Source organism: Trachurus japonicus, chromosome 15 (genome assembly GCF_045865225.1).
Source record: "Trachurus japonicus isolate A0001 chromosome 15, Traja_1.0".
Taxonomy (NCBI): domain Eukaryota; kingdom Metazoa; phylum Chordata; class Actinopteri; order Carangiformes; family Carangidae; genus Trachurus; species Trachurus japonicus.
In genome coordinates, this window is record NC_140921.1 from 7,235,219 (window position 1) to 7,248,361 (window position 13,143).

Here is a 13,143-nt window from a genome sequence, read left to right on the forward strand (position 1 = left end):
TATTTTTTCTGTAGTTTAATTGTTTAAGTTCTAGTAACTTAAGTATTTATTGTTACGGTACCTTGGGTAAATTGAGTTATAATTACCAGTCTACTCAGTTCAATGAACTTAAGACTAATAAGTATATTTCACTTGTATGTAACAGTTCTACAAACTCATTTAAAATGTGTTACTTGAATTCATCAGAATTAAATAATAGTAACTTAAATGGCTCTTTTTTGTAAATGTTACCCTCCAAGTTGAAACTACTCTGTTTTCTATCACTACATTTATTACAACATTCTAGTTCTGACAACTCAGTTCATTTGAGGAAACCGATTGCCTTATATAATTTGAGTTCTATTAACACAATACAAACTCAAAATGTGTAACTTAATAGCTTTATTAAGTTGAATGCTTAACACCCAAAATACAATAAAAACAGACTTGCCTCTATAGGGCACAGATCAATCACAGTATCGAAACTGGTGACACATGCACAGTAAAATGATTAACCATAACTACACTAAACACTTGTTTCAATAAATCAACTGGCCAGCCACATGGTATTTTGTTTAGAAACTGCTGACAACAAATGCAAGTTTACTTTAGAACTTTACTCCAGCTCATTTTTTAAAGGGATAGTTCAACATTTTGGCAAATTGGCCCATTGCCATAATTGCTATAGTCAGCAGTAGGTTCGTTACCTTTAATTGTAGGTGTAAGCTATTTTTAGTACAGCGGAGCGCAGCAGCAGGCTGCTCAGAGCTACGCTATGGAGGTTAAGGGAATTTCTTGGTTTCCCTCATCAAACTCATCAAATACAAAATCCCAAAACTCCACAGCGCTTTTGTAGACAAGTTGTGACCTGCACAACCACCACACTATGAGATGACGGAACGATACGAAACGGAGCCGTTTTCGAGGTAAATTCATACAAAACCGCTGATGCGCGTTGCGTTCAGGGACAGTTTTTCAGCAAGCAGTCTCCGTATTTACCCTGTATTTACCTCGAAAACGGCTCCGTTTCGTATCGTTCCGTCATTATCTCATAGCGTGGTGGTTGTGCAGGTCACAACTTGTCTACAAAAGCGCTGTGGAGTTTTGGGATGTTGAATTTGATGAGTTTAATGAGGGAAACCAAGAAATTCCATTAGCCTCCATAGCGTAGCTCTGAGCAGCCAGCTGCTGCGCTCCGCCGTACTGAAAATAGCTTACACCTACAATTAAAGGTAATGAACCTACTGCTATGACTATAGCGATTATGGCAATGGGCCAATTTGCCAAAATGTTGAACTATCCCTTTAAGGCCTGTAGTTTAGGTCTAAGCTGCTTCCTATTACCTGAATGAACTCAAAGAAGCCACTGAGCTTTTCCGGATACATAGTCTTTTAACAGAAAAAAGATATCACTTCCAATGAGCAATATGTTTCTGATCTCTTTAAACTCAGGCAAGGCAGCACGTGTCCAAGTACAATTAATATAAACAAATAAAAAATAAAATGAACATACAAACATGCCTACCACAAAAGTTGTGCCTTGAATGGTTGCCTGTTTTGTGCCATATACACTGCTGCTGTCTGTGATGCTTGACACTACTGGATGTGTATCAATAGGCAATGTTTCAATAAAGACAGACTGCATGTTTGAAGTCTGTACTGGTGGCTTGAAAAAGACAGATAGAATGCCATCATGTTTTGGTGTCTCTCGCCAATGTTTTCAATAGAACTGGTGACACAATATGCACAGTAAAATGATTAACCATAACTACACTAAACACTTGTTTCAATAAATCAACTGGCCAGCCACATGGTATTTTGTTTAGAAACTGCTGACAACAAGTTTACTTTAGAACTTTACTCCAGCTCATTTTTTAAGGCCTGTAGTTTAGGTCTAAGCTGCTTCCTCCCATCATCCAGGTCAAGGAGGATAACCTGAATGAACTCAAAGAAGCCACTGAGCTTTTCCGGGTACTTCAAATGCAGTGCATACACCAATGCAAACAAAATCACCAGCGAATCGGTCCATGATCTATGTGACATGACAACCATATCTTCAAGAACAATGGACACATGCTGGGTTTCGAAGGGAACTTGAAGCACCTCCTCCTCATTCACCACTGCCACCAGAGCCACTGTTCCCTCCTGGGCGGCTTCCGAGTCATCCTAAAAAAAAAGAGGAGAAAGGAACATCTAAGTATAATTTTACAAATCAAGCTTATTAAAGTCTGATGATAAACACCCATAACATTATGGATTCTGAAGATGGCCTGAATCAGCAGCCCAAGGAGCAGGATGTAGGCCTCCAAATGGAGGGCAAGACATCCACTGTTCATCTGATGGAGGACAAACCATCTCTTCAGTCAGATAAACTAAAGAAAGTCATACTACCCGGGTCAATGGACATTGGCTGTATTACCATTTAAAGTTACTGAGCTAAATCCAAGGTTCGATTATTCACTTGTCTATACAAAAAGAGACCCAGGAGGCACTGTGGTTTTCTTTTTGTGGATTTACATATTACTGATACTGTCAATAAATATAGTTTCTTCTGTTTTCAAAACCTCGTCCGGATCCAATCTTTCCTCTTAAAACTAAAATGAGTGTCCTTTTCACATACCTAATGTACATTAAGTTACATTGTGCTAAACTAAGAGTACTTGTGCTAAACTAAGAGTACTTATTTACTACCATCATGAGGGAAGAGTCTGTCTCTTCTGGAATCAGATATTGATATTTTATTAACCCTTATACCTGATGTGAACATTTATGTCCACAAGGGGGCACATTTTCTTTTTTTTCATTGTTAATCAAAATAATAGTCAAAAATTAGTAAAGTGGACATTTTTGTCCACTTATAAAACAACCTAAAAATAGCATACATTAATATTTTTTTTAATTTTTTTTATTCATAAATATTTTTTCCCACTTCAGTTCTACTCAAAACTACCCCGTTTTCAATTACTACATTTTTTTTTAACCCTTTAGATGCCAATCTGAACCAAAATGTCATCTTTCCCCAGGTATGAGGGTTAAAAAATATAATGTTCACATTTTGATATATAAAGAAATAATCTGAGCAATAAATCAGAATTTAGCACCAAGAAAGTGAAACTAGCAGTTGCTAATATTCTTTTCCAGATATGGAAGCAGATAATCTGTTAAATTAATCTTAATGTGCATGATGAGACCTAATTTGAACCACATGTTAAAAAAGGAAAGTGATCCTCACATGCTCAGATGTTAATTGCATTGAGAAGCAGAACCCACAAGTACCTTGCATGTTCTGAAGACTTCTGATGAATCTTCCTTCAAGTAGTGTGGTAGTCCGGCCAGGGCTGCTGTTCGAGCTGCACAGATATCATTTTTGTCCTGTTGCACAAAGACAGCGTATGCAAGGGATGTTAGTGTTCACTGTTCACATTCAATAATGTAATGCATGAAATAAAAATAAAAGATTACCTGTTCCTCAAATGCCATCATAATCGCTTCCAGATTCTGTCCAAAAGGGCCAGTCTTCCTCTTTTTGTAGAGCCGTAGCAGCTGAGGTGTGTACTTGTCGAGTGAAGCATAGAATGTAGATGGCAGATTCAGATTTGTGATCCTGTGGAATTCACTGTAGAGCTGCATGGGAAAAAAAGGACAAGGAAAGGAAAGTTTATTAGCTCATTTAAAAACAGTTTGTCTCTCTCTCATCATCTGCCCTTTAACCCATCGACTGAGGAAAAACAATGACTGAGGAAAAACTCCCAAGAAAAAACAGGAGAAACCTCAGGGTGAGACAGAGGAGGGATCCTTCACTCACGACAGGCAGATGTGCAATAGATGTTGTGTACAGACAAGGAAAAAAAAAAAACTTAAGTAATGTGATATTGTAAAAGTGGGCTTTTCAGACATAACAGACATACCAAATAAAACTACCGTACTCAAAATTAATGATGACTTTGGTGATACATGCATACAGTATTTTTTTTCTGTTTTTTTTTATTATTATTATGCATAGAGCTTTTTGAACATTGTAGACAGTGTGGAGTACAGCACCAGCCACAAGGGATGCATACAGTATTTTAAAGAATTATTTGTAGTTTTTACTCACCTGGGCTTCACAAAAGAGTGCAGGCCATCTGTCCTTCAATTCAACAACTGGAGGAGCTAAATCCACAATTTCTTCACGTCTGAGTGCAAAGGTACGTTGCATATGTTGATGGATGGATATCATGTCTCTTTCCATCGATGTCCTCTTGAACTGCTCGACCATTGCAAGCCTCTTCATCTCGAGTGTCTGCCTCGTTTCACCATGAGGATAGTTTGGAAGGAAATTAATTTCCCCTCTTCTGGGTCTTTTGATGCTGGCCCTGGATGCTGCACCCTCTGGATTGGTCCTGCTACGCTTTCCCGCATTAACAGCCACATCCTTAATGCCAGCCTTGGTAAGTTTGGTCCTGTAGTTGCCCATCTTGAAGCGCAAACTGTTCTGCCAGCCCTCATATCCTTTTTTGGATCCATTTTCTTTAAGACAAGGGTGCTTGCTCACAAGAGCCTCTGCGGCCAAGCCAATCTGTTTGGTACTTGGATATGCTTTGTGCTTATATATTTCAGCAGCCATAACATCTAATATGTTATGCTTTTGATCCCTGGTCAACCTGACAGTTTTTCCCTCTCCCAGGGCAGAGTTGCTCTCTCTTAACATATACTCCACCTCGTATGAGAACGTCGGAACGACAAAGATGGCTGGCCATCGACACAACCGTTCTGGTGAGTCTGTGTTGTCTGATAATAACACAGTGTCATCTGTGCTCGTGGAACTGAGATCTGACTCAATAACTCTAACTATCTTAATGGTTGCCTTAGCTGTTAGGTCTTCCATGTTCACTAAGTTGTTGAGAGCATTGTTAAACTCAGGGTCTTCATATTGAAGGCGGAAGTCATATGTCAGATTGAACTTATCTTTAATTTCGGATATGAGGGCTTGTACAGTTTCAGGACGAGAGGGCAGAATGACCCTCTCTGCATTGACGTCATCAAGGATGACTCTTAATTTGAGGACATCAGTTGCCATTGTCGCTGTGTTGGAGAAGCCTGAAACATACAAAAAGAGAAAGACAAAAAAAAAAAAAGACGTCAATGCTCTCCTTTCCTGCTAAACACATATCAATATATTCACTTGTACATTTTTATTTTGTATTGGTGTGCAGCAGGTTAACACAAATGTAGTCCAGCTAATAGTTTTCAGACATTAGGATGCTTACTAAACAATCCTTTATTCAGACACTGAAATGAAATGTTTAGTTGTCAGAATGAGCCTGCCTGAAACTTTGTAGGCAATCTGTGGCATTTGGTCAGTTAGTTGACTCAGAGATTTCACAGAATGGCTCTTGCTTGTATGTTCTGTTAGCTCATATGACCGCAAATGCTCAAGATACCAGGTCTCATAGTCTTTTAACAGAAAAAAGATATTACTTCCAATGAGCAATATGTTTCTGATCTCTTTAAACTCGGGCAAGGCAGCACGTGTCCCAGTACATACAAACATGCCTACCACAAAAGTTGTGCCTTGAATGGTTGCCTGTTTTGTGCCATATACAGTGCTGCTGTCTGTGATGCTTGACACTACTGGATGTGTATCAATAGGCAATGTTTCAATAAAGACAGACTCCATGTTTGAAGTCTGTACTGGTGGCTTGAAAAATCTTTGTGATGACAGATAGAATGCCATCATGTTTTGGTGTCTCTCTGCCAATGTTTTCAATACATTTTTGTAGTTGTGAGTGTCACGAACAATCTTCTTAAAAACCTTGTGCTTCCCTTCAAATCTCATTGTCCAGAGATGCACGAGAGGACCAAAGCACTTGATGAGAGACGGATAATGTTCGAGATAGTGATGCTTTGGTCGCAGTCTTAAGTTGGGGAAGACTTCCTGAAGGAGTTGCCTGTGATCTAAAATCTTGCTGGCCATGTACTGAATGGTATTATCTGTGAAACTATGAGAAACAGCAAGCTCAACTATATCCTTCAATTCCATTAGGATCTCCCACATTTTGTCCCCCTCGGGCACTCTGGAGCCAATGAAAACAGGTAGCAGTCTAAGAAGAGTGTGGTTTTCATGCCCATTCCCACCAATTGTTCCTCGACTAGAAAAAGTTTGAGGAACTGGGTGAGGGCGGTCAACCTTGTCAGAATGCTGGTAGGGAAAACACAGGATTGCTTTATTCAGCTCCTCCAACGTGAAATATTTTTTTGCTATCAAACCTTTCAAACAGTGTGCCAGCTCCACAGGGACCACTCCCTCAAACAGGTCATGGAGGACATCCGGCGGAAATCCTGTAATGGGATGGAAATAGGAGAGATGATCAGAGAGAACACAACTCCGTTTTACACCATAATTCTCCACAGTTTCATTTGTCTGTATTTCTTGAACCAGGGTATCATGGGAATCTTTTTTTCTCCTTTCAAAACCACCGGTCACTGCATCTGATTTCTGCATTTCTGTCTGGGTGGCAAGGCAGAATCTGCAGAAATATGTAGCCCTGAAACTCTCACTGAAACCAGCGAGCCCATGGGCTGCGAGGTTATCAGCCACAACAGAGTAGACTGTGCCTTTGAGACAGTCACCAAATGTTTCAATGTAGACACCCACTTCTTCAAGTGTTTTTAGATCAGCCAAGAGAGGTGCAAAAACCTTCTCATATCCAAACTGTCGTACATCATTTGCGTTGCATAAAAGGGCCAACTGAGTAGAATGGAGGACTGAGCGATACTTAACTGGTATGTTAGCTAATGTCCAGTACACTCCACATACTTTGTGAATTTTTCTCGATGTCCCTAGGGGATTTGCAATTTCAAAATCATCAACATAAAGAATTATTGATAATTTATCACCCTCATCTGAAAGAAGCAAATTTTCCTGATAGTGGGAGCCATCGCGATATGAAAAATACTGTCCAGGCATATGTGATGTTGTTTCTTTGACTTTCTCAAGTACATCAGGTTTTTGCAACAACTGTTGTAAAGATGTGAGAATAGGCACATACATGTAGGTGCGTTGTGATGACTCAATTAGGTATTCCACAGGCTTAACATATGGAAACTTCTCCTCAAAATAGGATTTTCTCCTCTTAGCTGTTGAGAGTGGTCCCTCAGAGGTAACAGATTTATGCAAAACATTACTCTCTGAAACCGCCTGGACAATCTCACTTACAAGTGTGTCAGTGAAAGAACAGTCATGTTTTTTCAATATATTGATAACAGATTTTCTGACAACAGGTTCAGACAGTGAAAACAACTGATCAATGTGTTCAATAATTTCCTGTATTGCCCTCTGTGATACATGGAGAATAGTTTGCATTTTCAGAAAGAAAGCAGCCAGATTGTACTGTAACTGCTCTGCTAATCCCTCAGTGCTAGTGCCTGCTACTGGGGCAGATTCATCCTCATGTGATAGCTCCACGGAGTCATGTTCAATGTCACTTTCCTGGGAAACATCTGGAACGTTTTGCACTACAACTGCTACATCATAGTCTGATGCATTCTGATGTTCTCTGCATTTGTGTGCATTGTATGTGGAGTAAACATTTGTTTTAAACGTACAGGCCGTAAATGGACATGGCACCATTTCCTTCTTTCTTAAATGTCCCCTTAGATGATTGTACATTTCCCTCTCAACAAATGGCTGTTTAAATTCACAAACAGGGCAATGAAATGCCCGGTCAAACATCAAATCATGACCGTCACCACCTACTACTCTTCTAGCGGAATGATTTCTGGACAAATGAACCTTCAGTGAATTAAAAGTAGTAAATGTACACATGCAACTGGTATACAGGCAAGGCAAAGGGGAAACCGTAGAATACTGGCCATGGTAGAGCCTGTAATGTCTCAATAACTGTATTTTCAAGCAACTAGAAAACTCACATAATTTACATTTCCACATATTTTCATCAACAATTACGTCTTTCTACAAGTCTGCTCGGTAAACAAGTTTTTCTGTCCACTGCAGAAATGTACTTTTCTCACAGACCAAATGAGTTGACTTTTTTTTTTTTTTTAATTGACTTAACGGTTATCAGCCAGCAGAGCAGAGACGTTATGGAAAGCCCCAAATGGAGTCGAGGCTCCCGCTTAAAATTAAGTTCACGGTAGCTACACAGGAAGCCTGAAAACTAACATCTAGGTTGTATTTGCAAGCACTTGAACAGATATACACAGACTCAGCAGCCGAATTTAACTGCAACAAATAAAAAGCACGACGGTTATTTTTCGAACCAGGCTGCGTGCTAGCTAGTTAACCGTTAATGCGTAACATTTGAAAAGTGTAAGCTAACGTTAACTTACCCTCACTCCAGCGCGCACGTTCTGCTTTTTCAATCCAAGAAGTCCGATAAAAAAAAACAGCTCGCCGAAGAAAGAAAGGAAAACCCGTACAAAACCACCAAGAAAATGACACAACAACGTCACTTCGTCTGTTCGTCAGGAGGAGAGACACATGTGCTCATGGCGGCAGGTTACAGATATCCCATCATGCTTCGTGAGCGACGTAGCGACGTAGTCCTCCTGCCTCCCGCTCAAGATGCAGGTATAGGCTTAGCCTTGCAGAGGCAGCCAATCAGAGGCGGAGTAAGGCGGGTCTTGGCGTGACCATAGTAGGAAAAGAAAATATCAGAAGAAGCTCCCGCTCCGTCTGCAGCACAGGAAAAAAAAAAAAAAAAGCCCCGTCTGCACAGGTGGCGGAGAGGCGTTGGTGCCACTCTGTCTGAACTCTGTCTGAACCTGGTCTGAACCAGTGAAAAAACTAGAGCTGAAAAAACTCCAACTAGCTGCCCGGCATAGATCTATGGCTGCCCGGTAAGCCATTCTTTTGGATTTTTTGCCATTTAAAAAAAAAATATTGAACTTAAATATATATATATATATATATATATTTTTTTTTTTTTTGACAAAAATATAATAGCTTGACAGATTTATGAGAGCTTAATTTTTTTTTTTGACTATAAACTGATTTCTGAACCAAAATGACAACAACAGTATGAATTATGCTAAATGGCAGCCCGGTCTTAATTTTTTTTTAATAATAATATAAACACAACTTATAGAAAATGAGTTAGTGGAATGAAATTTAATTACATCACCAACACTTAAATGCTCCAAAACTTTAAGTGCACCCAAATCAACTGAGTTGTTACATCAACATTTCATTTTTGAGTTAGTTTAATTCATGGAAATGAGTGACTCTAACTTTTTTCAGAGTTTGAGTTACGTTAACTTACTTCTTTTATTAACATGTACTGTTAGGTTTTACAGTGTAGTTTAACAGTTGAATGGTTGAAATCTGAAATAGTTGAGAAAAAAAATTAAAAAGAAGAACTTATAAGAAGGATGTTGGAAAATTGCTTGAATTTTTGAAGATTGGTGTGGAAAAAATAGGTCTACTCAAATGAATAAATATATTAAGAGCTTGAAAGTATTTGTTGAACAAATATGTATAAAAATGAAGCAATACCTGAAGTGTATAACTTGTAAGCAAGAGACTGAATGATAGGGAATGGATGCAAATCCCAGAATTGTTTAAGTGTAAAAAATAGTGTGAAAATATAAATTTATAAATGAAAAATATGAAACTCCTTACATGGTTGAGAAATGGCCTGAATTGTTGGAATTAATGAGGAAAAAGTCCAAGTCCTTCAAAGTAAAATGTAAGGATTGAAGGTGGAAAAGTCTAAAGTCAGGACATGAAGAAGCTCCAAATCCTGAAATATCCATTATGAGAACTGGGGTATATATAGAAATGGGGTAGAAACAAGGAAACAAGGAATGAAGTAAAAAGAAAGAGAAAGGGAGTAGAAAGAAAGAAAGAAAGAAAGAAAGAGACTGAATGATGCCAGAATTGTTTAAGATACGTTTAAAAAAAGAGTGTGAAGATATACATTCATAAATGAAAAATGTGAAAGTCCTTAAATGGTCTGAATTGTTGGAATTAATGAGAAAAAGTTCAAGTCCTTCAAAGTAAAGGGTTAAAGAGGAAAGTCAGGACATGAAGAAGCTCCAAATCCTGAAATCTCCATTACAAGAATAAACTGAAATGTAAGAGAAATAAATTATTAGAGATGTTTAAAAATTCCCCTCAAAGATATGAACTCATTTAGAGGCTGATTATGAGCTGTAAGCCAGTGTGTCTCTGTGGTTGTGTGTCTCTCTGTCTGTGTGTGTGTGTGTGTGTGTGTGTGTGTGTGTGTGTGTGTGTGTGTGTGTGTGTGTGTGTGTGTGTGTGTGTGTGTGTGTGTGTGTGTGTGTGTGTGTGTGTGTGTGTCTCTCTCTCTCTGTCTGCACCACACAGAGCAGAGCAGTGAGATTTGAGCTCTGTGCAGCTCTGAACAACAGCCTCTGAAAAGAGAACCATACCTCTTACCAGAATGTGGTCATGACTATCGGGGCAAGGAGACCTTCCTGAGCGAGCCAATGTGCATTAAATGTTTGTAGGGCAAAAACTTTTCTCACAGTCGCAGGAAAGATAAGGAGGTCATTTCTGCTTTTCTCAGAAAATCTGCTCCTACTTTACAATGGGAGTGAATGAGAGGAAGAGAGGGAACTGGCTGCACTTAGAGGCTCCCAGTTTAAATTCTGTTAGCCTCTCTGCGTTTTCGAGCACACTGTGAGACACAGCACAAGTTTGTCTACCAAAGTGGGGGGAAATTATGTGTCCAGAGTGAAATTTGTGGCCGTGGTGACAGGTTAGAGAGCAAAGTGTCAGAGGATTTTTTGAACCTCTGTCACTCTAGCTGATGTCATCACCACTCTAGCTCTGAAAATTCCGTGCCATTGACTTGCATGTTAAATTTGAATTTTGTCAAAAAATTATCATGAACAGTTGAAGGGTACTGATCAATAATGGTAGAAGATATGAAAAAGTTGAATGTACCGTGAATACTTGAAAGTTTTGTGAACGTTTTAAAAGTTGAATAAAGTCTGTAGGTGAAAGTATGTTGAAGCAGTTGAAGTTCAAAGAAGGAGAAGATTTTAAGAGTTTGAAGACAGTTTCAATGTATTCCTATGGGAAAAAATTTTCAATAAAGTTTGAATATTTTGAAAAGTATGAATGATAATGAAAAAGTTGAATGGATCCAATGATCTCCTGAAGAAGCTGCACGTTTTGATATATGAATTGTTTGAATAGTAGAAAGTATGAAGAAGTAGTTAAAGACCGAAAAACGGAAGAAGTGTACAGAATAATAATAATAATAATAATAATAACTAGAGAATGCATTTCCTGAAGGAAATACGGGTGAATGCTGAAAGCTGGAAGCTGAATGAGCTGAATAGATTGTTGAAACTATGCTGAATTAAGTTAAGAAACTGCTGAAGAAATCTTGAAGAGATGAAATATATGAAGAGTATGAAATGGTTTGAAATTACTTGAATTGTTGAAGATCAGTATGAAGAAATTGAAAGTCTGAAGTCTACTCAGATTTACTTAAAACTGACAGTTTGAAAACATTTTTGAACCATTACTAATGTAGATTAAACAATATCTGAATAGTAAAAGTAGAAGATGAAAGATGGAGGATGTATGAAATGGGTGGTAATTACTTGAATTAATGAAGAATAGTATGAATGAATTGAAAAGCTTGAGTCTACTCAAACAAGTTTAAAACTGGTGGCTTGAAAACATTGTTGAACCATCACTAATATATGAAAGAATATCTGAGGAATAAAAGTAAAATAATATAGAAGTTGTTACAATCCTTTAAAGGTAAGGATAAGTTAGAATAACTACATCATATCTGAAGGCTAAAAGTCGAGCATGTAAGAGTAGAAGGGTTGAAATCTGAAATACATGAGAAAAGATTAAAAAGTAAAACTTATAAGAAGGACGTTGAATTTGTATGAAATGTTTGGAAAATTGCTTGAATTTTTGAAGATTGGTGTGAAAAAATTAACATTTCAGTCTACGTCTATGAATAAATATATTAACAGCTTGAAAGCATTTGTTGAACAAATATAAATAAAGATGAAGCAATACCTGAAGAGTATAACTTGTAAGCAGGAGGCTGAATGATATGGAATGGATGCATTTGTTGTTATTTAAAACAGTTAGAATTTTTTTTTGAACCATTACTAATATAGATGAAACAATAGCTGTGTCCCAATTCAGGGGCTGCAGCCTTCGGAGGACCCAGCCTACGCGGTCTCCGGAGGCAACGGCTTCGGAGGCTCCTCCGGGGGCCGCATCAACGGTCGGTAAATGGGACGGTCTAGCCTTCAGAGCTTTTCCTGATCCGAACGTAAACAACGGCGTAACGTAAACAACGGCCGAACGTTAAACATTTAAAAAATGGCGCTTGCAACGGCTCTACTGCTCCTCCGCCCCTCACTTTTTTTTTTTTTTTTTTTAAAGAAGTAGAATCAATACAAGGGCAGTTATCATTAATATACTAATAAACAAACCATTGAACAGCAGCCAGGGGGCTAAGCTTCAGGCTGTTAAGGCTGTTAAGTGAGTAGAGAATAAAGAGCACAAGTAATGTGTTTTCATAGCTTTCTTATTAAAAGTTGTCACACTCAGATGCTTTGCCTCCGCTCCTCACCTGTGCAGCCAGAGCAGAGCAGAGCTCAGCAGCGGGCAGCCACACCTCCGAGCCGGCCGCAGAGCCGGGTTACCATGGCTACAGCACGGAGCTGCTACGTTCGATAGCTAGCGGCTAGGTTGCTAATAACAACAACGGTGCAGCAAAGCATCTTGGGATACGGGAGGCCGCGAAGGATAGTAGCGGTGCATCCTCCGAATGCAGGGGAAAGGAGGACGCATTTGGAGGCTGCATTTGGAGGAGCCTTCGAATTTAGACGAATTGGGACAGCCTTCGCGCAGCGCTGTGACGTAATCGGCCTTCAAATCCACCCTCCGAAGGATGCAGACCCTGGATTGGGACACAGCTAATATCTGAAGTGTAAAAGTAGAATAATATAGAAGTAGTTACAATCCGTTAAAGGGCAGAATAACTACAACATATCTGAAGGGTAAAAGTTAAACATGTTAATAAAAAGTTTGAGGAAAATGTAGAAATCCTGCATCTTTATAGTTTAACAGTTGAATGGTTGAAATCTGAAATAGGTGAGAAAAAAAATTAAAAAGAAGAACTTATAAGAAGGATGTTGGAAAATTGCTTGAATTTTT

At 38.7% G+C, this 13,143-nt stretch overlaps 1 protein-coding gene across 1 annotated transcript; it reads right to left on the bottom strand.

The window, feature by feature from the left end:
- Window positions 1-1,204: 1,204 nt before the first annotated feature.
- LOC146973123 (sterile alpha motif domain-containing protein 3-like) lies at window positions 1,205-5,045 on the bottom strand. Its single transcript, XM_085801027.1, has 4 exons — window positions 4,075-5,045; window positions 3,441-3,602; window positions 3,255-3,350; window positions 1,205-2,144 (listed from the first exon to the last, which is right to left on the bottom strand). Exons 1-4 carry the CDS (start codon window positions 5,035-5,037, stop codon window positions 1,836-1,838), a joined length of 1,530 nt encoding a protein of 509 aa, XP_085657153.1. The 5' UTR covers window positions 5,038-5,045; the 3' UTR covers window positions 1,205-1,835.
- Between the last annotated feature and the right edge of the window lie 8,098 nt (window positions 5,046-13,143).

Bases quoted from the DNA above. Each gene is read 5' to 3' on its own strand.
- LOC146973123 (XM_085801027.1), bottom strand. From the start codon at position 5,037: ATGGCAACTGATGTCCTCAAATTAAGAGTCATCCTTGATGACGTCAAT. The intron at 3,351-3,440 runs GTAATCTTTTAT...TTTGTGCAACAG, and splicing joins TGATGGCATTTGAGGAACAG to GACAAAAATGATATCTGTGC. The intron at 2,145-3,254 runs GTACTTGTGGGT...CTTTTTTTTTAG, and splicing joins AAGTCTTCAGAACATGCAAG to GATGACTCGGAAGCCGCCCA.